The 27345-nt window shown below is 39.9% G+C and overlaps 1 protein-coding gene across 1 annotated transcript in view; it reads right to left on the minus strand.

Moving 5' to 3' along the window:
• The window catches only part of ASB11 (ankyrin repeat and SOCS box containing 11), a 97988-nt gene that overhangs the window by 37255 nt on the left and 33388 nt on the right, over positions 1–27345 (minus strand). The window contains exon 2 of the mRNA XM_053706072.1: positions 16575–16654. Within this exon, the coding sequence (XP_053562047.1) occupies positions 16575–16654 (80 nt within the window). The remainder of the gene's footprint in view (positions 1–16574; positions 16655–27345) is intronic.

The raw sequence follows: 27345 nt of genomic DNA on the forward strand, positions 1-27345 counted from the left end.
TTACTAGCAAGCACACTTAGTAACTTGTAACACTCCACAATTATTTATCCTGCTTAGAGGTCTTAAATGTTTACTTAAATACTTACTGCATATGACAGAGCTTTACATATTATCACAGATCGTTACATAATAAACCAGCCATATTAAAATGGAGCCTTCTGATGTGACCCCACAACTACACAGCCTTAACCAACGTTTAGATAATCTGACCCAGGCTTTTAGAGAGCTGCAAGTAGAGAACCAGAGCCTCAAAGCCTGTTTTAGGGAAGTTTTATCTAACAGAAATACCGGAAACGACCACCAGGCTGAACCTCAGGTCTCATACCCAGAGAAGTTTTCTGGTGATCGCTCCACTTTCAGACAGTTTAGAAATGCCTGTCTACTATTGTTTGACTTACGTCCCAGGACCTATGCTACTGACCGGAGCAAGGTGCTCACTATATTGTCCTACTTGAGGGGAGAACCTAGGGCCTGGGCAGATTCATTTTATGAGACTCAGGATCCTATCCTAAACTCTTTAGATGCATTCCTCAAAGCTTTGTCTACCCTTTATGACGACCCCTATCGGCAAGTTACTGCAGAAGGTAAACTAAGAAACCTCAGGCAACTAAAAACACCGGTAGAGGAGTATATCACCCGCTTTAAGATCTGGGCCAGGGATTCCCTCTGGAATGAGGTTTCTTTAAAAAACCAGTATCGCCTAGGATTGGCGGAGGACATTAAGGACGAACTAGCCAGGGTAGGCATACCAGACCGCCTTGAAGAGTTATACGCTCTTACTATCACTATAGACCGTAGGCTTAGGGAGAGGAGACAAGAAAGAAACCCTTCTACTACTCCTGTACGCAGGGTTTTACCCACACCTCCTACTTCCAGTTCTTCAGCTGAACAGCCTATGGATATCAGTTTCCTCAGAGGACCTCTTTCCCCACAAGAGAAGGCTAGACGCCGTACACTCAGTCTCTGTATGTATTGTGGGGGGACTGAACATACTGTTAAAGAATGTCCTTTACTCACAAAGCAGAAGTTAGGTAAGGCACTCACAACTAAACATTGCTTACATACAAAAACCTTATCTACCACCTATCTTACTTTACCCTTACTTTTGCAGTGGGATCGACACAGGATAAACTGTAACGCCATGATTGACACCGGAGCATGTGCAAACTTTATTGATTTAAGTTTAGTTGAAGTTAATAAAATACCTTTTTTGTTCAAAAGCACACCTATGCCTCTTAAAGTCATTGATGGTACACCATTAGCATCAGGTCCAGTCTCTCAACAAACCATCCCTCTCCTTGTTACATCTACTTCTGGTCATTCTGAGACTATCTCTTTTGATATCATCTCTTCTCCAATTTATCCTATCATTCTGGGTATCTCTTGGCTCAAAAAACACCAACCTACGGTTCATTGGGATTCTCTCACCTTATCCTTCTCATCACCTTACTGTACTTCCACGTGTTTTCCTAACTCCAACTTGCTTTCCACAACTACTCCTACCATTCCTTCTCCATATCTTGACTTCTCTGAGGTTTTCAACAAAAAGGAGGCTGAGACATTGCCTCCACATAGGCCTTACGATTGCCCCATTGACCTTCTCCCTGGGGTAACCATACCCTATGGGCATATTTACCCCCTCTCAAGACCCGAATTAATCCATCTAAAGTCTTACATTGCTGAGAATTTAAAGAAGGGGTTTATCCGTCCATCCACTTCCCCTGCTGGAGCCGGCATCTTTTTTGTTAAAAACAAGGATGGGTCCTTACGTCCCATAATTGATTATCGGGAACTCAATAAGCGTACTGTAAAGAACCGATACCCACTACCTCTCATCCCAGAATTGATTGAGAGGTTAAGAGGCGCAACTATATTCACGAAACTGGATCTTAGGGGCGCATACAACCTTGTTAGAATAAGGGCCGGAGACGAGTGGCTGACGGCATTTAGGACCAGGTATGGTCTTTTCGAGTATACCGTTATGCCGTTCGGTCTCTGTAATGCTCCGGCAACATTTCAAAACTTCATTAATGACATCTTTAGGGATATTCTTGACACTTTTCTGGTGGTCTACCTTGACGACATCCTAATCTACTCTTCTTCTTACTCAGAACATATCAATCACGTCAGGCTTGTACTATCCAGACTACAGACACACAAATTGTATGTTAAGCTGGAAAAATGCCTTTTCCATGTCAGTCAGGTTTCCTTCTTGGGCTACAATATTAGTAAAAGTAACATCATGATGGAGGACAGTAAAATTACAGCTATCACCTCCTGGCCAAGACCCTCCAATATAAAAGACGTCCAACGTTTTTTAGGCTTTGCAAATTTTTACAGACGGTTCATTAAAGATTTCGCAGCCATCACCAAACCCCTCACTAATCTGACCAAAACCACTTCTGCCTTTCTATGGACTTCCCAGGCACAGAACGCTTTTGATCTCCTAAAATCGCGGTTTATCACATCCCCAGTTCTACAACTACCTAATAGCAAAGCACAGTTTGTCCTAGAGGTGGATGCATCAGACTACGCTATCGGCTCCGTTCTCTCACAAAAAGCTTCTCCAAAAGACTCACTCCATCCAGTATGTTACTTTTCCAGACTTCTGACACCAGCGGAGTTGAACTATCCGGTTGGTGAAAAGGAGCTTTTGGCCATTAAGTCATCTTTCGACCAGTGGAGACACTTATTGGAGGGCGCAGAACAACCCATAGTGATTTACACGGATCATAAGAACTTGCAATACCTCCAGACCAACCGTACGCTCTCAGCCCGTCAGCTCCGCTGGAGTCTTTACTTTTCCCGATTCTCCTACACTATCACTTACCGTCCTGGAACAAAAAACGGGAAGGCTGACGCCCTCTCTCGTAAGGATGCTAGACTCCAGACAACCCCATCCTACTCAACTATTATCCCCAAGTCCCACATCATAGGTCTCCTCTCCAAGGATTTTGCTGAACTAAAAACCCAACAACAGCTGGATACAACAAAATCTTCTTACCCTCTCTTACCTGATGTCAACGGAGTTCTCTGCAACCACTCCAAACTTTATATACCTCCTTCGCTCCGCAGCAAAGCCCTATCACTCTCCCATGACTCTTCCTTAGCTGGTCACTTGGGTATACACAAGACCCTAGATCTACTTCGCAGATATTTCTGGTGGCCATCTATGAGAATGTCTGTTAACAATTATGTCAAGTCTTGTCCCACATGCCAGACTTGTAAACCCTCACATCAATTGCCTCTGGGGCTATTACAGAATTTACCTATTCCTGAACGCCCTTGGGCTAGTGTGTCCATGGACTTCATAGTGGACCTTCCAAAATCCGACGGCATGACTGTTATCTTTGTCGTTGTTGACTTATTCTCACGAATGGCACATTTTATTCCAATAGAATCACTACCGACTGCTCAAAAAACTGCAGAACTGTTCATCAAAGAGGTTGTTAGGCTACATGGACTCCCAACATCCGTCCTCAGTGACAGAGGGTCACAATTCACCTCCAAGTTTTGGAAATATCTTTGTCAATCTCTTTCTATCCAACAACATCTTACCACTGCATACCATCCGCAATCTAATGGGTTATGTGAGAGAATCAATCAGTGGTTGGAACAATATTTGAGATGCTTTTGCTCCAACAAACAGGACTCTTGGCTATCTTTCCTACCACACGCTGAATTCGCCTTTAATAACACTACCAACACCTCCACGGGGTATTCACCCTTTTATGCCAACAACGGACTCCACCCACGATTTCATCCGTTACCTCCAACTGACACTCCTTGTCCGCAGGTTAATGACCTGATCAATTCTATCAAACAAACATTTACCGTAATCAAAGATAACATTCAGCAAGCTCAAGCCACCCAGAAACGCTCCTATGACCTCCGACATCGGGCTCCTCCCGTATACAAGGTTGGTGACCTGGTTTGGTTAGCCACAAAAAATCTCAGGATACCTACTCCTTGTAGGAAATTCAACAACCTTTTTGTGGGGCCTTTTCCCATCATCTCCATCAGCAACCCTCTCACGGTCACTCTGCAGTTGCCTTCTTCCTACCGCATCCATCCGACGTTCCACATCTCCCTCATCAAGCCTTGTGACACCTCCCGATGTCTGCCTCTCCCTCCACCATCTTCCCCGGCACCCGATCCTGAGTATGAAGTCCACTCTATCTTGGACTCTAGGCGTTGCCATGGTCAACTTGAGTACCTAGTGCATTGGGCTGGATTCGATTCTTCCGAGGATTCTTGGGAGCCGGCCTCCAATCTCTCTGCACCCCGTCTGGTGTCCCTTTTCCATAGGCGCCATCCAGAAAGACCCGCGCCTTGACACCTTTGGGGTTCCTTTGCAGGGGGGATATGTCATGTCTAAATCCATTCCACCTTACACAGCGTATCTAACCTGTCATACCACCTTTTATTTCAATTAAGCAGATCAGGTTTCCCTATTTAATCTCCTTGTAACCAAGATGCATTGCTGGTTTATTGAAGTTTATTGCCAAAGTAAAGCAGCTCAACTCCTTACCTAGAGTACCAAAACAAGATTCTCCTGATCAGAGAAACCTTTTGCCGTTACAAGCAGCTTCTGCTTCAAGCTGCCACAGCCGCTGACGTCACCGCAGCGCCGATTCACGCTACCGCTCTGACACACTCTCCCTGTCTAAACAGACAGCATACAGACTCCCAGCTACACGGAGCCATTACCACGCTGCACGCTCACTAATCCCTGCAAGTATTCTACCTAACCGCATCTGGGATTCCTCTCACAGGCTCTGCTTCTGAATTAAGGTTCTGTATATAGAGTGCTTAAGTCTCTGTTTTCCCATTTGACATTACTCTTTAAACAACAGTTGAATTGAAGGTAAATCTCCTGTTTGTAACTGTGCAGTCTGGGTTCCATATTTCACCTGTCCTGTGAATCTGACTTTACAGACATATACTATTTATGTTTAACCCTTATGCTTCCTGTTGCACTATATAAGACCTGCCTAAGATAAAGCTCATTAGTACTACTCATATTATTGGGTCTTATCCCTCAGGCTAAAATTAACACAAGTGATTAAGTTAGTGTTTATCTTACTAGCAAGCACACTTAGTAACTTGTAACACTCCACAATTATTTATCCTGCTTAGAGGTCTTAAATGTTTACTTAAATACTTACTGCATATGACAGAGCTTTACATATTATCACAGATCGTTACAATTTATTATGCAGCTGTTAATTATGCAATTCTACTGCATTAAGTGGTCATTTAAAATAAATCAAACAGGCAAAAAAATCAAATTGAGACAACTGCCTGAAGAACCCTCCTAACAAAGGCTACCTCAGAAGAAGCAAAAACATCAAAATGGTAGAATTCTGTAAAAGTATGCAAAGACCAAATAGCTGTGTTGCAAATCTGAAGCCTTATTCTTGAAGGCCAAGAAATGGAAACTGACCTAGTAGAATGAGCAGTAATCAGCTGTGGTGGAGGCTGACCTGTCTCCAAATAAGCTTTGTGAATTAAAAGTTTCAACCAAGAGGCTAAAGAAACAGCATAAACTTTCTGACCTTTCTTAGGACCAGAAAAGTGAATGAACAAACTAGAAGTTTGTCTAAAGTCCTCAGTAGCATCAATGTAATATTTCAATGCCCTAACAACATCCAAATTATGCACAAATCTCTCTAAAGCATTCTTGGGATTAGGGCACAAAAAAAGGAACAACAATCTCTCTGCTAAAGTTAGCTGAGAGAACAACCTTAGGCAAAAAGTCAAAAGTAGTCTGTAAAACTACCTTATCCAGATGAAAAATCAGATAAGGAGGCTCACAAGAAAGAGCAGATAATTCTGAAACTCTTCTAGCAGAAGAGATAGCCAAAAGAAATAACACCTTCCAAGAAAGCAGTTTAATATCCAACTTATGCATAAATTAAAAAATGAGGAGCCTGCAAAACTATTAAAACCAAGTTAATGGGACAGCATACACCAATTTTCATATAACTGCATGCAATAGACAATACTACTACTAATAGACACTACTATAAAGAAGAATATGCATGGATACTGATATAAACATCCAGTATAAAACCTTTTAATAACTTACTTAGATACTCAAAGTTTAGCACTGTTAATGAGGTTAGTCTGGGACACCCACTGAAAGGGGCTGGGAAAACAAGAAGAGTAGATACTCCCCCCTCTCTGCATATTAAAAGACAGATAACATAAACAGGATCCAGCAGGAGTCTGTAAATGCGCATATACAGTGGATATAAAAAGTCTATACACCCCTGTTAAAAATGTCAGGTTTCTGTGATGTAAAAAAAATGAGACAAAGATAAATCATTTCAGAACTTTTTCCACCTTTAATATGACCTATAAACTGTACAACTCAATTAAAAACAAACTGAAATATTTTTGGTGGAGGGAAGTAAAAATAAAAAACTAAAATAATATGGTTGCATAAGTGTGAACACCCTTAAACTAATACTTTTTGATTCTAGTACAGCACTCAGTCTTTTTGGGTATAAGTCTATCAGCATGGTACATCTTGACTTTGCCCACTCTTGAAGATTTGCCCACTCTTCTTTGCAAAAACACTCCAAATCTATCAGATTGTGAGGGCATCTCCTGTGCAAAGTTCTCTTCAGATCACCCCACAGATTTTCAATCAGATTAAGGTCTGGTTGGTCCATTCCAAAACTTTAATCTTCTTCTGGTGAAGCCATTCCTTTGTTGATTTGGATGTATGCTTTGGGTCGTTGTCATGCTGAAAGATGAAGTTCCTCTTCATGCTCAGCTTTCTAGCAGAAGCCTGAAGGTTTTGTGCCACTATTGACTGGTATTTGCAACTGTTCATAATTCCCTCTACCTTGAATAAGGCCCCAGTTCCAGCTGAAGAAAAACAGCCACAAAACATGATGCTGCCACCACCATGCTTCACTGTGGGTATGGTGTTCTTTTGGTGATATGCAGTGTTGTTTTTGCACCAAACATATCTTTTGGAATTATGGCCAAACCAACCTTGGTTTCATCAGACCATAACACCTTTTCCTACATGCTTTTAGGAGACTTCAGATGTGTTTTTGCAAAATTTAGCCGGGCTTGGATGTTTTTTTTCGTAAGAAAAGGCTTCCATCTTGCCACTCTACCCCATAGCCCAGACATATGAAGAATACAGGAGATTGTTGTCACATGTACCACACAGCCAGTACTTGCCAGATATCCCTGCAGCTCCTTTAATGTTGCTGTAGGCCTCTTGGCAGCCTCCCAGACCAGTTTTCTTCTCGTCTTTTCATCAATTTTGGAGGAACGTCCAGGTCTTGGTAATGTCACTGTTGCACCATATTTTCTCCACTTGAAGATAACTGTCTTCACTGTGTTCCATGGTATATCTAATGCCTTGGAAATTATTTTGTACTCTTCTCCTGACTGATACCTTTTAACAATGAGATCCCTCTAATGCTTTGGAAGCTCTCTGCGGACCATGGCTTTTGCTGTAGGATGAGTCTGAAAATCAGCACAATGTTCTTAAAAAATAAGCAAAACTATCGGCTAGATTATGAGTCTTGCATTAGCCTTAAAAAGCAGCGTTGAGAGGTCCTAACGCTGCTTTTTAACGCCCGCTGGTATTACGAGTCTGGCAGGTACAGGTGTACCGCTCACTTTTCTTCCGCGACTCTTTACGTCAATTGCATATCCTATCTTTTCTATGGGATTTTCCTAACGCCGGTATTACGAGTCTTGGAGAAAGTGAGCAGTACACCCTCTCCTGTCAAGACTCCTACTGCATTCAAAAGTCAGTAGTTAAGAGTTTTATGGGCTAAACCCGTAACATAAAACTCTTAACTAAAGTGCTAAAAAGTACACTAACACCCATAAACTACCTATTAACCCCTAAACCGAGGCCCTCCCCAAATCGCAAACACTTAAATAAAAATTTTAACCCCTAATCTGCCGACCGGATACCGCCGTCACTTTAATAAATGTATTAACCCCTAAACCGCTGCACTCCCGCCTCGCAAACACTAGTTAAATATTATTAATCCTTAATCCACAGTCCCTAACATCGCCGACACCAACCTACATTTATTAACCCCTAATCTGCCGCCCCCAACGTCGCTGCAACTATATTAAGGGTATTAACCCCTAAACCTAAGTCTAACCCTAACACCCCCCTAACTTAAATATAATTACAATAAATCTAAATAAAATTCCTATCATTAATTAAATTATTCCTATTTAAAACTAAATACTTACCTGTAAAATAAACCCTAAGCTAGCTACAATATAACTAATAGTTACATTGTATCTATTTTAGGATTTATTTTAAAGTGAATGTAAATTCTAACTGGTTGGACATTATATTTATATAGATAATCATTATAATAACCAACCCACCTCTTTCATTTGTTAAAAAAATTGGAAATATATTTTTAATTTACAAATCAAAATATCGTCGATTGACTGTACCTGCTCCTCCCACTCTCAACTTCCTTATTATCCTCAATATTACGTATTCAGCGGTCCCACCCGCTGTTTACGTATCAGCAATGCACGCTCCTGTCTCAGTTAATAACTGCGCATGCGTTAAACACCGTTTCCGCTGTCAATCAACGTAGTATTCATTGAATCTTTACCTTCGATGAATACTATCGTTGTGAATCGAGCGAATCAAAGGATCTCCTACCCAAGCCCGTAATACTGGGAAATAATGAAATAATAATGGAATGAAATAAAGTGTATTTTTGTTATATATATAGAGATTAACTTGTTGTGCCAATCATAAAATTCATTTGATGAAATATAAATATGAACATTCGTTTTTTTATAAAGTAAGCCAATTGTATTTTACTACTCAGAGCCCTTTGACAACTGAACTTACCGAGCGTAATATTACTTCAGCAATGAACGGAGTCCATAAAGTGATCGATTACGCATGCGCGAAATGTGAACGCGCTTTTGCGAATAGTATAAGAAGAGGGGTCTAACGCAAGCGCAAGAAGTACTAGTGACGACATCCAAAGGGGTTGGGTCCCCCTGTGGTTAGAGCCGTTATTGGATCGCACAATCGTGAATTTTAATTAGAACGAGTGAGCGCAAATGACAGGTGGAGGATTACAATGACGGCTACAGACAAAAAAAATAAAAAAACAAGGTATTTACTGACATATAAAAAATTTGATGAATGAAACTCATGTTTTTTAACACACAATGTTACGCCGGACTTTAGACAGGAAGCAGACTTTACATTCACTTTAATTTTACAGGCAAGTTTGCATTTATTTTAACTAGGTAGAATAGTTATTAAATAGTTATTAACTATTTAATAGCTACCTAGCTAAAATAAAGACAAATTTACCTGTAAAATAAAACCTAACCTAAGTTACAATTATACCTAACACTACACTATCATTAAATTAATTACCTAAACTACCTACAATTAATTACAATTAAATTAAATAAACTAAAGTACAAAAAACAACAAACACTAAATTACAGAAAATAAAAAAATTATTTCAATTTTTTTAAACTAATTACACCTACTCTAATCCCCCTAATAAAATAAAAAAGCCCCCCAAAATAATAAAATTCCCTACCCTATACTAAATTACAAATAGCACTTAAAAGGGCCTTTTGCGGGGCATTGCCCCAAAGTAATCAGCTCTTTTACCTGTAAAAAAAATATAATACCCCACCAAATTAAAACCCACCACCCACACACCCAACCCTACTCTAAAACCCACCCAATACCCCCTTAATAAAACCTAACACTAACCCCTTGAAGATCACCCTACCTTGAGACGTCTTCACCCAACCGAGCCGAAGTCCTCCACGAAGCTGGGCGAAGAGGTCCTCCAGACGGGCAGAAGTCTTCACCCAAGCCGGCCACAAGAGGTCCTCCAGATGGGCAGAAGTCTTCATCCAGGCGTCATCTTTTATCTTCATCCATCCGGTGCGGAGCGGGTCCATCTTCAAGACATCCGACACGGAGCATCCTTCCTGGCCGACGACTAACCGACAAATGAAGGTTCCTTTAAATGATGTCATCCAAGATGGCGTCCCTTCAATTCCAAGTGGCTGATAGGATTCTATCAGCCATTCGGAATTAAGGTAGGAAAAATCCTATTGGCTGATGCAATCAGCCAATAGGATTGAGCTCGCATTCTATTGGCATCAGCCAATAGGATTTTTCCTATCTTAATTCCGATTGGCTGATAGAATCCTATCAGCCAATCGGAATTGAAGGGACGCCATCTTGGATGACGTCATTTAAAGGAACCTTCATTCTTCAGTTGGACTTTGTTTGAAGAGGATGCTCCACGTCGGCTGGATTGAAGATGGACCCGCTCCGCTCCGGATGGATGAAGATAGAAGATGCCGCCTGGATGAAGACTTCTGGCCGTCTGGAGGTCCTCTTCTACCCGGATCGGATGAAGACTTCTGCCCCTCTGGAGGTCCACTTGTGCCCGGCTGGGTGAAGACATCTCAAGGTAGGGTGATCTTCAAGGGGTTAGTGTTAGGTTTTATTAAGGGGGGATTGGGTGGGTTTTAGAGTAGGGTTGGTTGTGCGGGTGGTGGGTTTTAATGTTGGGTGGTATTGTATTTTTTTTTACAGGTAAAAAAGCTGATTACTTTGGGGCAATGCCCCGCAAAAGGCCCTTTTAAGGGCTATTTGTAATTTAGTATAGGGTAGGGAATTGTATTATTTTGGGGGGCTTTTTTATTTTATTAGGGGGATTAGATTAGGTGTAATTAGTTTAAAAAAAAATTAATTATTTTTTTATTTTCTGTTATTTAGTGTTTGTTGTTTTTTGTACTTTAGTTTATTTAATTTAATTGTAATTAATTGTAGGTAGTTAGGTATTTAATTTAATGATAGTGTAGTGTTAGGTGTAATTGTAACTTAGGTTAGGATTTATTTTACAGGTACTTTTGTATTTATTTTAGCTAGGTAGTTATTAAATAGTTAATAACTATTTAATAACTATTGTACCTATTTAAAATAAATACAAACTTGCCTGTAAAATAAAAATAAACCCTAAGCTAGATGCAATGTAACTACAGGTTTTACAACGGTTCAATTTACACCGTTTCAGAATAACAACCTTTTTTTCCAGTCATGTGACTGCTATTGAAAAGCATTGAGAAGCAGTGCATTTATTAAAATAGCCAGTAGGTGGAGCTGTCTGCTTGTGTTACAGCAAAGCCAAGCAAGCTGAAATTAATCAGTTTAACCAGACCTGAGCTATCAAGCAGATTTCAAAGGATCAAGATCTTCCTGTCTATAAATCAGTCCAGATTGGAATGAACTGTTTGCAGAAAAATGCAAGTGAAGTCTGTGTTGTGTGATTATTTTATTAGGTGTATAATGCTGTTTAGCAAATGTTTTTGTTCATTTAACTTAGTTTAATTATATATTCTGTGTTGTGTGATTATTTTATTAGGTTTATAATGCTGTTTAGCATTTAAAGTCTTCATTTCAAAGCTTTAAAAATAATGTATTAGGTGTTACTTATGACAATTTTGAGAGGGGCCTGGAACATATCTCCCTCGCTCCCATTGACTTACATTATAAACTGGGTTTCAATTTACAATGGTTTCAATTTACAACCATTCCTTCTGGAACCTAACCCCGGCGTAAACTGAGGGCTACCTGTATTAGTTATATTGTAGCTATCTTAGGGTTTATTTTATAGGTAAGTATTTAGTTTTAAATAGGAATAATTTATTTAAGTGTAGTAATTTTATTAAGAATATTTAAAATTACAAATATGAAACTGTTAGGGAGATGGTACCTATACCCAAGCAGGTTGGCAAGGATGTTCCAGCACTCAGATCCCCTCTGTTGGAGAAATTGCACACAGACGGGCACGTTATTCCACATATGGTGGGAATGCCCTATACTCCAGACGTACTGGCGGGACGTTCATGTAGAAATACAGAAAGTCCTCTCACAAAAGATCCCGTATGACCCCCTAACACTATTATTCAATAAACCCCCAAAAATTAAGTGTAAATATAAATCCACATTACTATATATCATGCTTAGCAGCGCAAAACAATTAATCCCAAGACTCTGGAAACAAAGCAAGATCCCGTCTAAACAAGAATGGTCCCAAAATGTTACACATCTTTTGACCCTTGAGAAATACCATTATATTAACACTGATAGAATGGATTTCTACTGTGCAATGTCCTTATATTGGGAAACATATATCTATACTGATACAGATACTATATCTATCCAGACACCCCTGACAGATTAATGACACACCAATCAATCTTCCGCACCGGGCAAGGGGCAAGGGATGGGACCTATAGTTATAACCTACCTAGACACCTTTAGCCTACCCTCACTTCACTTAACTACTCACCAGCTGATATCTTATCACACCCTGCCTATAGATTCGACATAATATAACACACTTAGAATTAGATTGCTTAGTAGTAAAAGCGAATTAGCCCGGATTTCCGGACATCTAATATTAAATAGAACTATCTTACCCGTGGTCCCCTAGAGGTACATAGAGAAACAGCCAAGACTGACATAATATATTTCATACACCTAGACGATACCCGAAAAGAAGGCATACACACACCCAGCCTCGTTTATAGATGCTAATCACAGACAACTTGTTTTACAACAAAAACTGTGAAACTGTATAGAAAGTAGCATGGTTATGTTGTTTTCAAAGTTGATTGTTTTGTTCCTAAAAATAAAGAAGAAAAACACCTACAAGCCTTAATTGGAAGGAGAGACCTATACAATCACAGAGGACATGGACACAGACACTTTAATAATGAGGCAATGAGAGAAGTGTCTCTATCTTGAAACATCTTTGGACTCCAAATACACCGTATTAATGTCCTCTTTTACCATTCTTTACAGTTTGGAAGTCTCTCCTTGCACCTATGTAATGATTATTATATATTTTCAATAAAGCTTGTTAAAAAAAAAAAAAAAAAAAGAATATTTAAAATTATATTTAAATTAGGGTGGGCGTTAGGGTTAGACTTAGGTTTAGGGGTTAATAACTTTATTATAGTGGCGGCGACGTTGGCGGCAGCAGATTAGGGGTTAATAAATTTAATATAGTTGTGATGACGTTGGGGGGGCAGAGTAGAGGTTAATAAATATAATGTAGGGTTTGGCGATGTTGGGGGCAGTAGATTAGAGGTTCTTAAGTATAATGTAGGTGGCGGTGGTGTCCAGAGCGGCAGATTAGCGGTTAATAATATAATGTAGGTGTTGGCGATGTCGGGGCGGCAGATTAGGGGTTAATAAGTGTAAGATTAGGGGTGTTTAGACTCGGGGTTCATGTTAGGTGCAGACATAAAATGTATTTTTTTTTTTCAATCTCAGTATGACGCCAAGACCCGGCAAGTTTTCTATCTCTCAGAAGCCTATCTCCACGTGATTAGTGGTGCATCTTTGAGTACCTCAGGGTCGGAGGAGGTGCAGCTTGAATTGTTAGCAGTTTTGGGAGCGTCATTCAAATTAAAAGTAAGTAACTCGGGAACAATGAGACAGTAAACCTTCAGAATAAAATTGCATCTTTTAAAAGAACAGATCTAAACTTTATATTTCATAATTGCATGTTATTATTTTTTTTAATTCACACTCCATTTTGCTAATTATGCAAAGCCATTCACGGATGGCTGTACATATAGCCCTCGGGAGTGTGCACCTCCATTTTAATCCCATGATTCTCTTCTCTGGCTAAGATTTCAGTAGGAGGATATTTCTTAGCTCTATCAATACACTGCAGAATGGTAGTCACATGATAACAAACGGTAGCATGTGAGAGACTGCAGTTTAGCGCAGTAGCGCTACGTAAATCCTGCACGACCTATATAACTTAAGTAAATTAAATCCCCATAGGCATACAAGCATATAATGCAGATTTATACTCTTACACAGCGCTTTACATTTATGTTCTCCATTTACTGAAATATGAAATGAAAAGTTCTACACAAACTTTCAGCATTGGGCTGTTATAGAGTTATATATGTGCAGCCAATCAATGAGCATTGCATAATAAAAAGATAATGTAACAACACTTTTAATTAAATGAGCAGTACATTTATTTCTAACAAATTTCAAAATGTTCTTTAATTTGCCGACCCCCTGTACCAGACACCCATCAGCCAATCACAGACTCATATACTGTATGTATACACTGTGATCACTTGCAAATACTCAGTAGTAGCTGGTGCCTCGGAAAGTGTGGATATTACAAGACAGAGCCCAATTTGATAATGGAAGTAGATCAGAAAACTATGGCTTTTCCTGTTTACAATAAAAGGCTTGTAAACATTTATCACAGTTTAAAAAGTGTTTTATAAAAAGACTTAATTTCTACCATTGAAACTAATAAATCGATTCAATTGCTGGAATTTTTTTTTATTTTTTCAGTAGATGGCTGAACTGGATCCTGTATATTATAAGGTTGTTATCATACCAGAAATGCATTTGAAAAGCTTGATTTTCTAATGGACTTGATTGGTTTTGAACTTGAAAACCCATGCAAATCCATTCTTTCAGAGAAAAAGATTATTTATATCTTGCCACTGATTGGCGACAACAAAGGAGATAAACATACTTAAAGAGATATGGAACCCATTTTTTTGAAAAACAGGAATGTGAGCTTAGGTGCTGGTCCAAAAATGTATAGTAGGAGTAAACTAGAAGGAAAAAAATTGGGTTTCAAATTCCATTTAAGGGGTTGTGTTCCTGGAACGGCTCTGAAATTGCAAAAATCAGCTCAATTTTTTTTATATGGTTTAATATTTATTTTGTTTCCAAATTGTTTGCAATACAGTTTTGAATTGCTGATCCACGCTAAGCAGGTCACAAAAACAGAACGCTCCCTGTTAAAAAGGGGTATGTTTTTTGAGATAGGGATGTTCCTGGGCTAAATAAAGTTTTTTTTTCCTGCAGGAGGAGTCCCTGTCTGCCAGTGAGTTTTATGAACTTCTTGCTAGTTTTATTTTATATTTAAACAGTCTCAACAACAAAATAATTTAACATATTTAACTATTGCTCTTTCCCATACATGACAAAAAATGTTGAGTACAAGTCATGATTTAAATAGAGCATACAATTTTAAACAACTTTCAAACTGACTTCTGTGATCTAATTTGCTTCATTCTCTTGGTATCATTTGTAAAAAGAATACCTAGGTAGGCTCAGGAGCTGGGAAGCTAGATGCTCATTGATTGGCTGCACATATACGCCTCTACAGTAGTGCATTTTGCTCCTTCAACAACGGATACCAAGAGAATGTTGCAAACTGATAATAGAAGTAAATTGGAAAGTTGATTAAAATTGTATGTTCTATCTAAATCATGAAAGCAACATTTTGGGTTACATGTCTCTTTAAAGATCACACATCCCCATTATTACATCTTCCAAGTACAAGTCACTTAAGTCTCAGCACTATAGCTTGAATATCCATCCTCCTTTACCTGAACAATTTAAAAACTAAAAGGAATGCTGATCTATAGGGATTGTTTTCCTGCACAATGTCAACCAATAGAGCTGTATGCCTATCAGTAGCTGTTTTTTTAGGACCCTCTTTTAGTGCTCTACGTACTTCTCTTAAAGGGACACTAAACCCAATTTTTTTTCTTGGATGATTCAGATAGAGCATGCAATTTTAAGCAACTTTTTAATTTACTCCTACTATCAATGTTTCTTTGTTCTCTTGCTATCTTTATTTAAAAAAAAGCAGGAATGTAAAGCTTAGGAGCCAGACCATTTTTGGTGCAGAACCTGGGTTACGCTTGCTTATTGATGGCTAAATTGCTATCCAGGGTGCTGAACCTAAAATGGGCCATCTCCTAAACTTTACATTCCTGTTTTTTAAATAAAGATAGCAAGAGAATGAAGAAAATTTGATAATAAATGTGCATGCTCTGGGGCATATTTATCAAGCTCCGTACGGAGCTTGATGCCCTGTGTTTTTAGCGAGTCTCCAGGCTCGCCAGAAACAGAAGTTATAAAGCAGCGGTCTAAAGACCGCTGCTTCATAACCTTTCCGCCTGCTCTGAGGTAGCGGACAGAAATCAACCTGATCGAATACAATCGGGTTGATTGACACCCCTTGCTAGCGGCCAATTGGCCGCGAATCTGCAGGGGGAGGTATTGCACCAGAAATTCACAAGAACTGCTGGTGCAATGATAAATGCCAAAATCATATGCTGTCGGCATTTAACGATGTGCAGCGGACATGATCCGCTAATATCGGATCATGTCCACTCGCACAATCATAAATATGCCGCTCTATCTGAATCATGAAAGAAAAAATTTGGGTTTAGTATCCCTTTAAGCAAGAGTCTTTTCATCAGGCCATTATGTGGCTAGTGATTTATTTTTTTCATGTACCTGCGCATGCATATTAGGATAGTGCAAAATGCCACAAGCACAGTTCATTTTCGCTTTGGAAAAAGTAATTAGATAATAACATTTTGTTAAATTATCATTCAATGCAAATATTTTTTTCAAACCCCACTTGCAATTAAAATGATACATTTCACTTGCATGCATTTTACATAGGTAAATATAGTATAGTCTAGTACATTACCTGTGCAATTAAGGTTTTAAGAGAGAGAAGACGCCCATGAAAAGCTGCCTCATGTAGAGGGGATCTATCAGCCCAAGAGCCTAAATAAGACAAGATAAATTATATAGATCAATAATTATTCTATTTTTAGTGGCTGGTCAATAAGGACAACAAGATTAATGCCCCAAACAGAAAATGAAATAAGCTAATGTCATAACAATAACATTATTTATATATTTTTTTACTATTATGTTTGTGCTAATGTTTATTTGCATTTTCTACATTGGAGATTAAAGGAACACTGAACCCAAATTTTTTTCTTTAGTGATTCATATAGAGCATGCAATTTTAAGCAACTTTCTAATTTACTCCTATGATCAAATTTTCTTCATTCTCTTGGTATCTTTATTTGAAATGCAAGATTGTAGGTTTAGAAGCCGGCCCATTTTTGGTGAACAACCTGGGTTGTTCTTGCTGATTGGTGGATAAATTCACACACCAATAAACAAGTGCTGTTCAATGTCCTGAACCAAAAAATAGCTTAGATGCCTTATTTTTCAAATAAAGATAGCAAGAGAATGAAGACAATTTGATAATAGGAGTAAATTAAAAATTTGCTTAAAATTGCATGCTCTATCTGAATCATGAAAGAAAAAATTTGGGGTCAGTGTCCCTTTAACTTCTTAACAGCCACTATGTACCCTGTACATTGTTGGCTGTTAAGGGTTTTCTTGGTTACAATAGTGCGGGTCCCTCCCTCCCTCCTGCTGGCCACCAGAAATAGTGTGGTCTCACCACTGGCTATTTAAAATCTAATCCCCATAGAAAGACTAGCAATGTACAAGGTACATTGCTGGTCATTAAGGGGTTGCTCTCATCTGTCTCTTGTTTACATAGCCTTTCTGTAGCAATTACTGAAGTATTTACATTTTTGGTATAGTTGGTTTCAGCATTAAAAGTAAAAGGAGTCATTTGTAATTTAATACACTTAAAGGGACTGTCTACTCCTAAAATGTGTATTGTTTAAAAAGATAGATAATCCCTTTACTGCCTATTCCCCAGTTTTGCACAATCAACATGGTTATTTTAATATACTTTTAACCTCTGTGATTAGCTTGTATCTAAGCCTCTTTTGACAGAACCCTGATCACATGGCAAATTATTTATTATCTATTGACTTGCATTTTAGCCAATTAATGCTGTGCCATGCACAACTTCACAGGTGTGAGCACAATCTTATCTATATGGCCCACATGGAATAGCAGTCTCCTGTTGTGAAAAGCAAATAAAAAAGCATGTTATAAGAGGCTGTCTGTAGTGGTTTAGAAACAGGCAGACATTTAGAGATTAAAATGTTATATATAACAATGTTGGTTGTGCAAAGCTGGGGAATGAGTAGGAAAGGAATTATTTATCTTTTTTTTTTAACTAACATTTTTGGTGTTGACTGTCCCTTTAATACAGCATGTAAAATATATAATTGGGAACACATTAAAAGGAACAGCTTTTTATAGTACATTGTTCCTTTAATAGTATTCATTCTTCATCCAGAAAGAAGCATGACAGTTAAAAATCCTTACTGTATGCAGAGTTATATTGAGATGCTCTAATACCTGCTTGTAGTCCAGAAAACAAAAATGTGTCGTCCTCCTGGAAGGTCCACATTTTTATGCACATCATGGGAACCCCCCACACTTCATGTAAAGGTGCTCCTAGTGAAACACGATGACAGTCATTTGAGAGGGGATTACCTATAGGTTGTAGATGATTGCCATATAACGTTGCTCTGGGCCATAAAATGGACCCTAGCACCCGAACAAAAGCACTGAAAGGGGGCCAGTGACCTCTCTTTTGAAAGAGGAGAGTTCCTTTTTAAAATGAAAAGGCACACGTCCAGATGGCTATCAGCTGATCTCTATGATAACAGGATCAGCTGACAGAACCATAGGTACTGTATATCCCCAATGTTATCCTTCAAAATATATAGAAAAATATAAGACCCCTTAAAGGGAACAGACCTTCTCTTTCCATTAAGTGGTTGTGTGTCTGTCCAGCTACCAGGTGATTGCCATAACAATGACAAATACCGGACAGAACTGGTTCTATTTCAGGGGTTCTGGTGATTAAAAGGCCTTTATTACCTCTCACCATAGTTTTACATCATTTGCCCACAATTCAAATACAGGATTTCATATCTTTATAGCTGTCAAGTTAGAGTCATATTAATAAATCACCTGGCAGTATTTTGTTGTGTATCTGAAATCAGTGTTAATGTTCCTCTGAACTAATAAAATTGCAGCACTCACAATAAATTAGATAACCGTGTGAGTGTGAAGGTAGATGCTATATTGTGAAATTTTATAAAGATTGATCTTCAGTGTAATTATTTTATGAATGTAAGTAAAACCATTGCTTTTTATGTTAAAACCTGAATTTCCTTGAGGGAATATATAAAATGCTGCATAATTTTAAAGTAAGAAACAGAATGAATTGTTTCTAATAGGATCTTTCTGGCAGGGAACATTAAAAATATAACAGTTACATGTACTAGGTGATATTACAAAATTAAGGACACCATTCATGCCCAGAATGGCCATAAGGCATACAGGGCATTTGCCTCGGTGGGATAGGTCTGGGTGTCTTAGTCACACCCAGTCAGCAACATTATTATTTGTACCTGATGCAAGGCCAGCCCTGTCCTGCCTCTTACTACCTTGATATGCCTGTGAGCCCGTCACTGGGAAGAAACTCCTTTTGATGATGCCTTTTAATGTCTGTATTTGTGTGATTGTGACTGTCTGGGGTGAACATACGCGGTCCGATTAGCGAGTGAGTATGTGTGTTAGTTTTTTTGTTTTCACGCTACATTGACTTCTATGGAAGAAGAAGCTAACGTGGTCATGATTTTCCTTGTAATACGAGCAAAAAACGATGCACGCAAAAAAGTCCACATCTAGCGAAGTTAGCATGGGAGTGCTAATTTGCACTCCACTCGTAATCCAGCCCAAAGTAAGATAACTATTTACATCCATAATACATGCACACAAACCAGTGATTATCCATCAGTTATGTATAAAACTAAAGGTCCTGGAACTAACATGACATATCACTCAGCATTGATGAAATTTAAAGCAGAAAGATGTATAGAGAAGGGTATCAAAATCCAATCCTCAGACAGTTCTGAATCTGGTTTTAGGATTATCCCGGTCAGAAATGAGGCCACACAACTTTTTTTATTTATTTATTGTTTGGTTTGATGCTAAACTGAATATTTTTCTAATATATTTAGGGTGGATTTTGGTACCTTTACTCTAAATCAAGGGTTATTATTATTATTCTTTATTTATAAAGCGCCAACAGATTCCGCAGCGCTGTCCATGGGTACAAAGATAAAAGTACAATACAATATAGAAGACACCAAAGTTTAACAAAACAAATACAGGGGGAATTGAGGGCCCTGTTCCCGTGGGAACTTACAATCTAGATGGTAGGAGGGTGAGAAACAGGAGGTGGGGACTGCAAAGGTGAGAATGATGTTAGTGTGGAGTTAGATGGGGCAGCAGTTAGGCAGGTAGAATTCATTTTTTACTGATTTAGAGATAGGCTTCCATGAACAGAAAGGTCTTTAGGGAGCGTTTAAAGGAGGAAAGGTTAGGGGAAAGTCTAACAGCTCTGGGAAGTGCATTCCAGATGGTTGGTGCTGCACGAGAGAAGTCCTGTAGCCTGGCATGGGAGGAGGTGATGGTAGAAGATGCAAGGAGCAGGTCATTGTTGGATCTTAGGGGGCGGGCTGGAGTATATTTCTTGATGAGCGAGGACAGGTAGGGGGGGGCTACGTTGGTAAGGGCTTTGTAGGTCAGGATGAGAATTTTGAATTTAATTCTGCTGTGGATGGGTAGCCAGTGAAGGGACTCGCAGAGAGGTGCAGCAGATACAGAGCGTCGGGAGAGGTGGATTAGCCTAGCAGAGGCATTTAGGATGGATTGAAGAGGGGAGAGGCGGGAGAGAGGGAGGCCAGTTAGTAGGTTATTACAGTAGTCAAGTCGGGAGATTACCAGGGAGTGGATTAGCTGTTTAGTAGTTTCAGCACTCAGAAATGGACGGATTTTGGAGATATTGCGTAGATGGTTGCGACAGGAGGAAGAGAGCAATTGGATGTGGGGAATGAAGGACAGATTGGAGTCAAGTGTAACTCCTAGGACACGGACTTGTGGTGATGGGGAGATAGTGGTATCACCAACAGTGATTGAAAAGTTAGGAACCGGGGTAGAATTAGAGGGGGGATTAGAAGGAGCTCAGTCTTGGACATATTGATTTTTAGGTGGTGAGAGGCCATCCAAGAAGAAATGCCAGATAAGCAGACACCGATGTGAGCAAGGATAGAAGGAGAGAGTGAAGGGGCGGATAGGTAGATCTGGGTATCATCAGCATAGAGGTGGTAGTTGAAGCCATAGCTACTGATAAGTTTTCCCAGTGAGGATGTATAAATAGAGAAGAGTAGGGGACCCAGAACAGAGCCTTGAGGTACTCCAACAGACAGAGGCAATGGAGAGGAGTCGCCACCAGCAAAGGAGACAGAAAAGGACCTATTAGAGAGATAAGAGTGGATCCAGGAAAGGGCAGTGTCAGAGAGCCCAAAGGAGCTGAGAGTCCGTAGGAGAAGGGGATGGTCAACTGTGTCAAAGGCAGCAGACAGATCAAGTAAGATAAGTATTGAGTAGTGGCCATTTTTTTTAGCAGAAAGAAGATCATTAGTAACTTTGGTGAGGGCAGTCTCAGTTGAGTGTTGGGAACGGAAGCCAGATTGTAAGGGGTCAAGCAGTGAGTTGGAGGACAAGAAGTGGGTTAAGCGATCGAAGACTAGTTTTTCCAGGACTTTTGAAGCTAGCGGAAGCAGTGATATGGGACGGTAGTTTGCAGGAGAATTGGGGTCGAGGGAGGGTTTTTTGAGGATGGGGGTGACCTTTGCATGTTTGAAGGAAGATGGGAATGAACCGGTAGTAAGGGATAGGTTAAATATGTGAGTAAGAGCTGGAGTGAGGGTAGAAGACAGAGACGGTATTAGATGTGAAGGGATAGGGTCAAGTGGGCAGGTAGTGAGGTGTGAGGAAGACAATAGGGAACTCACTTCATTCTCAGAGGTATGGTAGAAGGTGCTGAGAGTGGTGGAGGGGGTTGCCAGGGGCGGAGATGGAAGGTTGCAGACCTGTGTTGGGATATTACTACGGATGGTAATTGTTTTGTTGAAAAAGTAGTCTGCCAGGTCTTGAGCACTAAAGGCAGATGAAGGGGGTGGTGAAGGTGGGTAAAGGAGAGAGTTGAAAATGGAGAAGAGACGTTTAGGGTTTGTGGAGTGAGTAGATATAAGAGAAGAGAAGTAGGTTTGCTTGGCTAAGTGAAGGGCAGAGGAGTAAGAATAAAGAATGAACTTATAGTGAAGGAAATCTGATTCAGAGCGGGATTTCCTCCAGGCACGTTCAGCAGCACGGGAGCATTTTTGCAGGTAGCGTGTTTGGTTAGAGTGCCAGGGTTGGAGCTGACGGCGTAGGGTTTTGCGTATTTGGGGAGGAGCCAAAGTGTCCAGTGCCGAGGAGAGAGTATTGTTATAGTGGGTTGTAGCAAGGTCAGGGCAGGATATTGTGGAAGTGTGGGGGAGGTGTTTTTGAATAAGGTTGGAGAGTTGTAGAGGATCCACAGTGTGCAGATTTCTACAGGTGCGGGGGTGAGGGGGAGAAGTAGGTTTAGCCTGTATATTAAGCTTAAAGGTGAGCAGATGGTGGTCTGAGATGGGAAATGGGAGACAGGTGGCGTCAGAGGGAGAGCAGAGGTAGGAGAATACTAGATCAATAGAGTGTCCGTCGCGGTGAGTAGGGAATATGGTGGATTGTGAGAGACCAAAGGAGTTTGTGAGTGAGAGAAGTTTAGAGGCAGCAGGGGCAGATGGGTTATCAATGGGGATGTTGAAGTCCCCCAGGATTAAAGCAGGTGTATTTGTTGAGAGAAAGTGAGAGAGCCAGGCAGCGAAGTTATCAAGGAATTGGGAGGTTGGTCCAGGGGGGCGATAGATAACTGCCACCCTGAGGGAGAGGGGGGGAGAATAGTCTGATGCAGTGAACTTCAAAGGAGGAAAAGGAGAGAGATGGATGAGGCTGCAGGTGCTGAAAGGAGTAGGAGGGGGAGAGTAAGATTCTAACACCGCCACCATGTCTATCACCTGGCCTAGGTGTGTGGCTAAAGTGGAGACCACCGTGCGTGAGAGCAGCAATGGAAGCAGTGTCAGAAGATGATAACCAGGTTTCAGTAATTGCTAGAAGATTGAAAGCATTAGAAATAAAAAGGTCATGAACAGTTGTGAGTTTGTTACAGACAGAGCGTGCATTCCAAAGAGCACAAGAAAAGAGAGGGGATAAGCGCTGTGTGTTAATAGAGATGAGATTGTTAAGATTGCGTGACCTAGAGTTTTTGCAGTGGGGGACTGAGTGAGAGTGTAAAAGTGTGGTTAATGCTGCAGGGCCAGGGTTAGGAGAGATGTCACCAGCAGCAAGCAGTAGGAGGAGTGTGAGTGACAGAAGGTGAGAGGGGGACTTGTAGTAGCGGGTATAATTAGACACAGGAGAGTTAGATGGGGAAGTATTTCTAATGAGACAAAGTAGTTCATGAGAGGACAGCATAGGGGATGAGAGAAGGGAGGGTGAGATAAGGATAGTGTGTGGGTTATTGTTGCTACAGGGAAGTGCAGTGATTTTTAGGAAAAGGGCAGACAGAGATAGCAGAAAATACATTGAAAGCATTGTGCAGGTGTATAGTTAGTAGGTTATACCTATTAGTGGGACTGCAGTTTCTAACTCCAGTTCTTAACTCGGCACTTGTAACACAGGGCACTTAGAAGCACAAAGAGCCAAGGCATCACAGAGCCAAGTGTTCACTTATTTCTATATAAATTGTAATGATTTGAATCAGGACAGCTGTGCACAGACAGACTAGTTAGGAGACTGGAGTTATACACACTTGCAAATTAGATTGGGGGGGGGAGACAAATGGTTGGGAAGCACACAGATATTGTACAAAGGAACTGATAACAAATCTAAAAAAAAATCATAAATCCAGACAGCAGGAGAGATGCATACCAGTGTATTTTAGCAAATTAAAGGGATACAGAGGGGCAACCAGGCAGATGAAGGAAGCAGGAGAGATGCATACCAGTGTATTTTAGCAAATTAAAGGGATACAGAGGGGCAACCAGGCAGATGAAGGAAGCAGGAGAGATGCATACCAGTGTATTTTAGCAAATTAAAGGGATACAGAGGGGCAACCAGGCAGATGAAGGAAGCAGGAGAGATGCATACCAGTGTATTTTAGCAAATTAAAGGGATACACAGGGGCAACCAGGCAGATGAAGGAAGCAGGAGAGATGCATACCTGTAGAGAGATGAGATGGAGGGTTAGAACAGTGCTTCATGTTGTTAGTAGAGCATTCTAGGTGGTAGTGTCATGGATACAACTCCAGTTCTTAACTCGGCACTTGTAACACAGGGCACTTAGAAGCACAGGCCACAAAGAGCCAAGGCTTCAGAGAGCCAAGTGTTCACTTATTTCTATATAAATTGTAATGATTGAGGGTTGACCACAAAGCTAAATATCACAGGTGCAGGGGGTACAAATGGGTAACCTATTCTTTTTCTACCTATTCTTAAAATAAACATAAAAATTCTCAATAGACTTTAATGGAGATAAATGTTTTTACCAACAGTTTCCAAACTTTACCACCTCAGTGGAAAATAGGCTATATATGGAAAAGAAATAGTGTTGTTATGGTTTTCTACCACTAGATGACACTCTATCACAATAAACATTTTCACTAAAATTATTTAAAGCCATCTACAGCAAACATTGGTTACTCTGAAAACAACTAGAAGCAGAATAGATCTGTGTATTGTTGCATACATCCATCTCTGGTTTTAACTTTTTATGAGCGCATAGACAAGAATAAAGAAATGAACTTTTGATTTGTACTTTAAACCCACAAACACTTCAGGTTAGAACGGATTTGTTTGCTAAGTTTAAACTAAAATCCAATTACAGAAGAACTGATCTCACTGCAAAAATTTCTGTACTTATGTTTACAATGTGCCAAAATATATATCTTGCAAGTTTTTACTCACTAAGTCTTCTGACAGAATTACCTCAGTGCCGGACATCTGAGAACCATATAAATCCATCAGAAATTATTTGCATCTTGCATGGATGAACCAAAGATACAATATATAGGGGGCGAATTATCAAGCTCCGTAATTGCTCCATAATTGATCCGCTGCCTCTGAGACTGGGGTCTTCAATCCACCCGAACATATACGATCAGACTGATTGACACCTCCTGCTAGCGGTCGATTGTATACTCCATGTTTTTTTTACAGTCTTCTGGTTTATAAAAGGTACACTTACACCCTAAAATATGCACCACAACAGGGCTAGTGACCCTCTTTAAAAAATAAGGAAGAACCATAAGGAAAACCATCAAGCGAGGTATCCCCTATGTTGCCCCCCCCCCCTACAATACATAAACTTGAGACCCCTTATTTAAAAGCAGTAATCCTGCTCTTTTAGATTGGGGTCCTGTGTCCTCCAGTTGCCAGCTAATTGTAATAAAACTGGCAAATACCTCTTAATGTTGATTCTATTTTGAGGCTCCATATTTAAAAGAGTAACGTTTCATGATTGAAATAAGGGATTTTTTCGCTATATTAAGAATAAAGATCTAGCAGTAACCACTAGCCTCATGTTGTTGTGCTGTTACAGCTCACAGATCAAGGTTTGTCTGAACTGATCAGAATAGGAGAAAGGGCAGAAAGTAAAAATGAATGATTTTGTGAGATTGTATATAGAATGACTTCTGTCACAGCTATTTTATGTTTGTTTATTTATTGCTATGCTGAGTGAGATCTGGCAGGTGTAGGAGCATGCAGACATTGTCACAACAGGTTAAAGAGACAGTAAAATCCAAACTAAACTTTCATGATTCAGATAAAGAATGCAATTGTAAACAACTTTGCTTTTTACTTCTGTTAACAAATTTGCTTTGTTTTCTTGGTATCTTTTATTGAAGAGTAAAACTAGGTAGACTCATAAGAGCTCTGGAGTGTGGACGTGTCTTTAGTACTCTATGGCAGCAGTGTTTTGCACAACATTATTTGTAGCTGTTATACAATGTTGCAAAACACTGCTGCCAGAGTACTAAAGACACGTGCACACTCCTGAGCTCTTATGAGCCTAACTAGTTTTACTCTTCAATAAAAGATACCAAGAAAACAAAGCAAATTTGTTAACAGAAGTGAATTGGAAAGTTGTTTAAACTAAAATGTAATGCTCTATCTGAATCATACAAGTTTAATTTTTACTTTACTGTCCCTTTAAGCCACCCATCTGGGAAACATAACTTTGTGTAATTTTAAATGTTTGCAATATTTGTGTGGTTCGATATTACAAAGCACTCATTTTCAGCTTCTGCCTAATATGCAATATGGTGCATAATGAAAAACAAATATGCTCTATTCTGACTAATTTATAACAATATAAGCATAAAATCCTACATTTTACTCTATTGGGAAGGTGAGATGATGATAAATGCGGGACGACAAAATGTGTGTAACATATTTAGGAAATAACTACTGTGTTATTTACTATTTATACCATAGCACTACGGAATCTGTTGGCGCTCTACAAATAACCGATAATAATAATATAAAATGGCACAAAATGTGTTTTTGTATTTAATATGCTGTTTTCTCAGATGATATTTCTAGAAATTATTGGTCTGCTGTAAAAAATGAGGTAAAAGGTGTGTGGGCTCCTCATAAAAAAGTCAAACTATAAGGGTAAATGCAACGAAGGTCAAAACTCTAAAACCCCTCTAGCACAGGGTGTAAAAATAGCTCAGCAGTTTAATATCCTGAAGCAAATATATAATTATTCCGTATAGATAAATCACCTTGCAAATAACAGGTGTGTGCATGAGCTGTGACAAATCTTACCTCCCTGAAATGTATGGCAGATGTGATCACCATACAGAGCATTTCTTAAAGGCCATGACAGCGAGGCAATTCCAAACAGTTGATCTGTTAGTTCTGCCTTTAGACCGACAGCTTGTGCTGTATTTCTAGACATTCTGGCCTAGATTTAGAGTTCGGCGGTAGCCGTCAAAACCAGCGTTAGAGGCTCCTAACGCTGGTTTTGGGCGCCCGCTGGTATTTGGAGTCAGTGATTAAAGGGTCTAACGCTCACTTTACAGCCGCGACTTTTCCATACCGCAGATCCCCCTACGCCATTTGCGTAGCCTATCTTTTCAATGGGATCTTCCTAACGCCGGTATTTAGAGTCGTTTCTGCAGTGAGCGTTAGAGCTCTAACGACAAGATTCCAGCCGCCTGAAAATAGCAGGAGTTAAGAGCTTTCTGGCTAACGCCGGTTTATAAAGCTCTTAACTACTGTACCCTAAAGTACACTAACACCCATAAACTACCTATGTACCCCTAAACCGAGCTCCCCCCACATCGCCGCCACTCGATTAAAATTTTTAACCCCTAATCTGCCGACCGCCACCTACGTTATACTTATGTACCCCTAATCTGCTGCCCCTAACACCGCCGACCCCTGTATTATATCTATTAACCCCTAACTTGCCCCCCACAACGTCGCCGCAAGCTACTTAAAATAATTAACCCCTAATCTTCCGACCGCAAATCGCCGCCACCTACGTTATCCCTATGTACCCCTAATCTGCTACCCCTAACATCGCC

This window comes from Bombina bombina, chromosome 3, assembly GCF_027579735.1.
Source record: "Bombina bombina isolate aBomBom1 chromosome 3, aBomBom1.pri, whole genome shotgun sequence".
Lineage (NCBI taxonomy): Eukaryota > Metazoa > Chordata > Amphibia > Anura > Bombinatoridae > Bombina > Bombina bombina.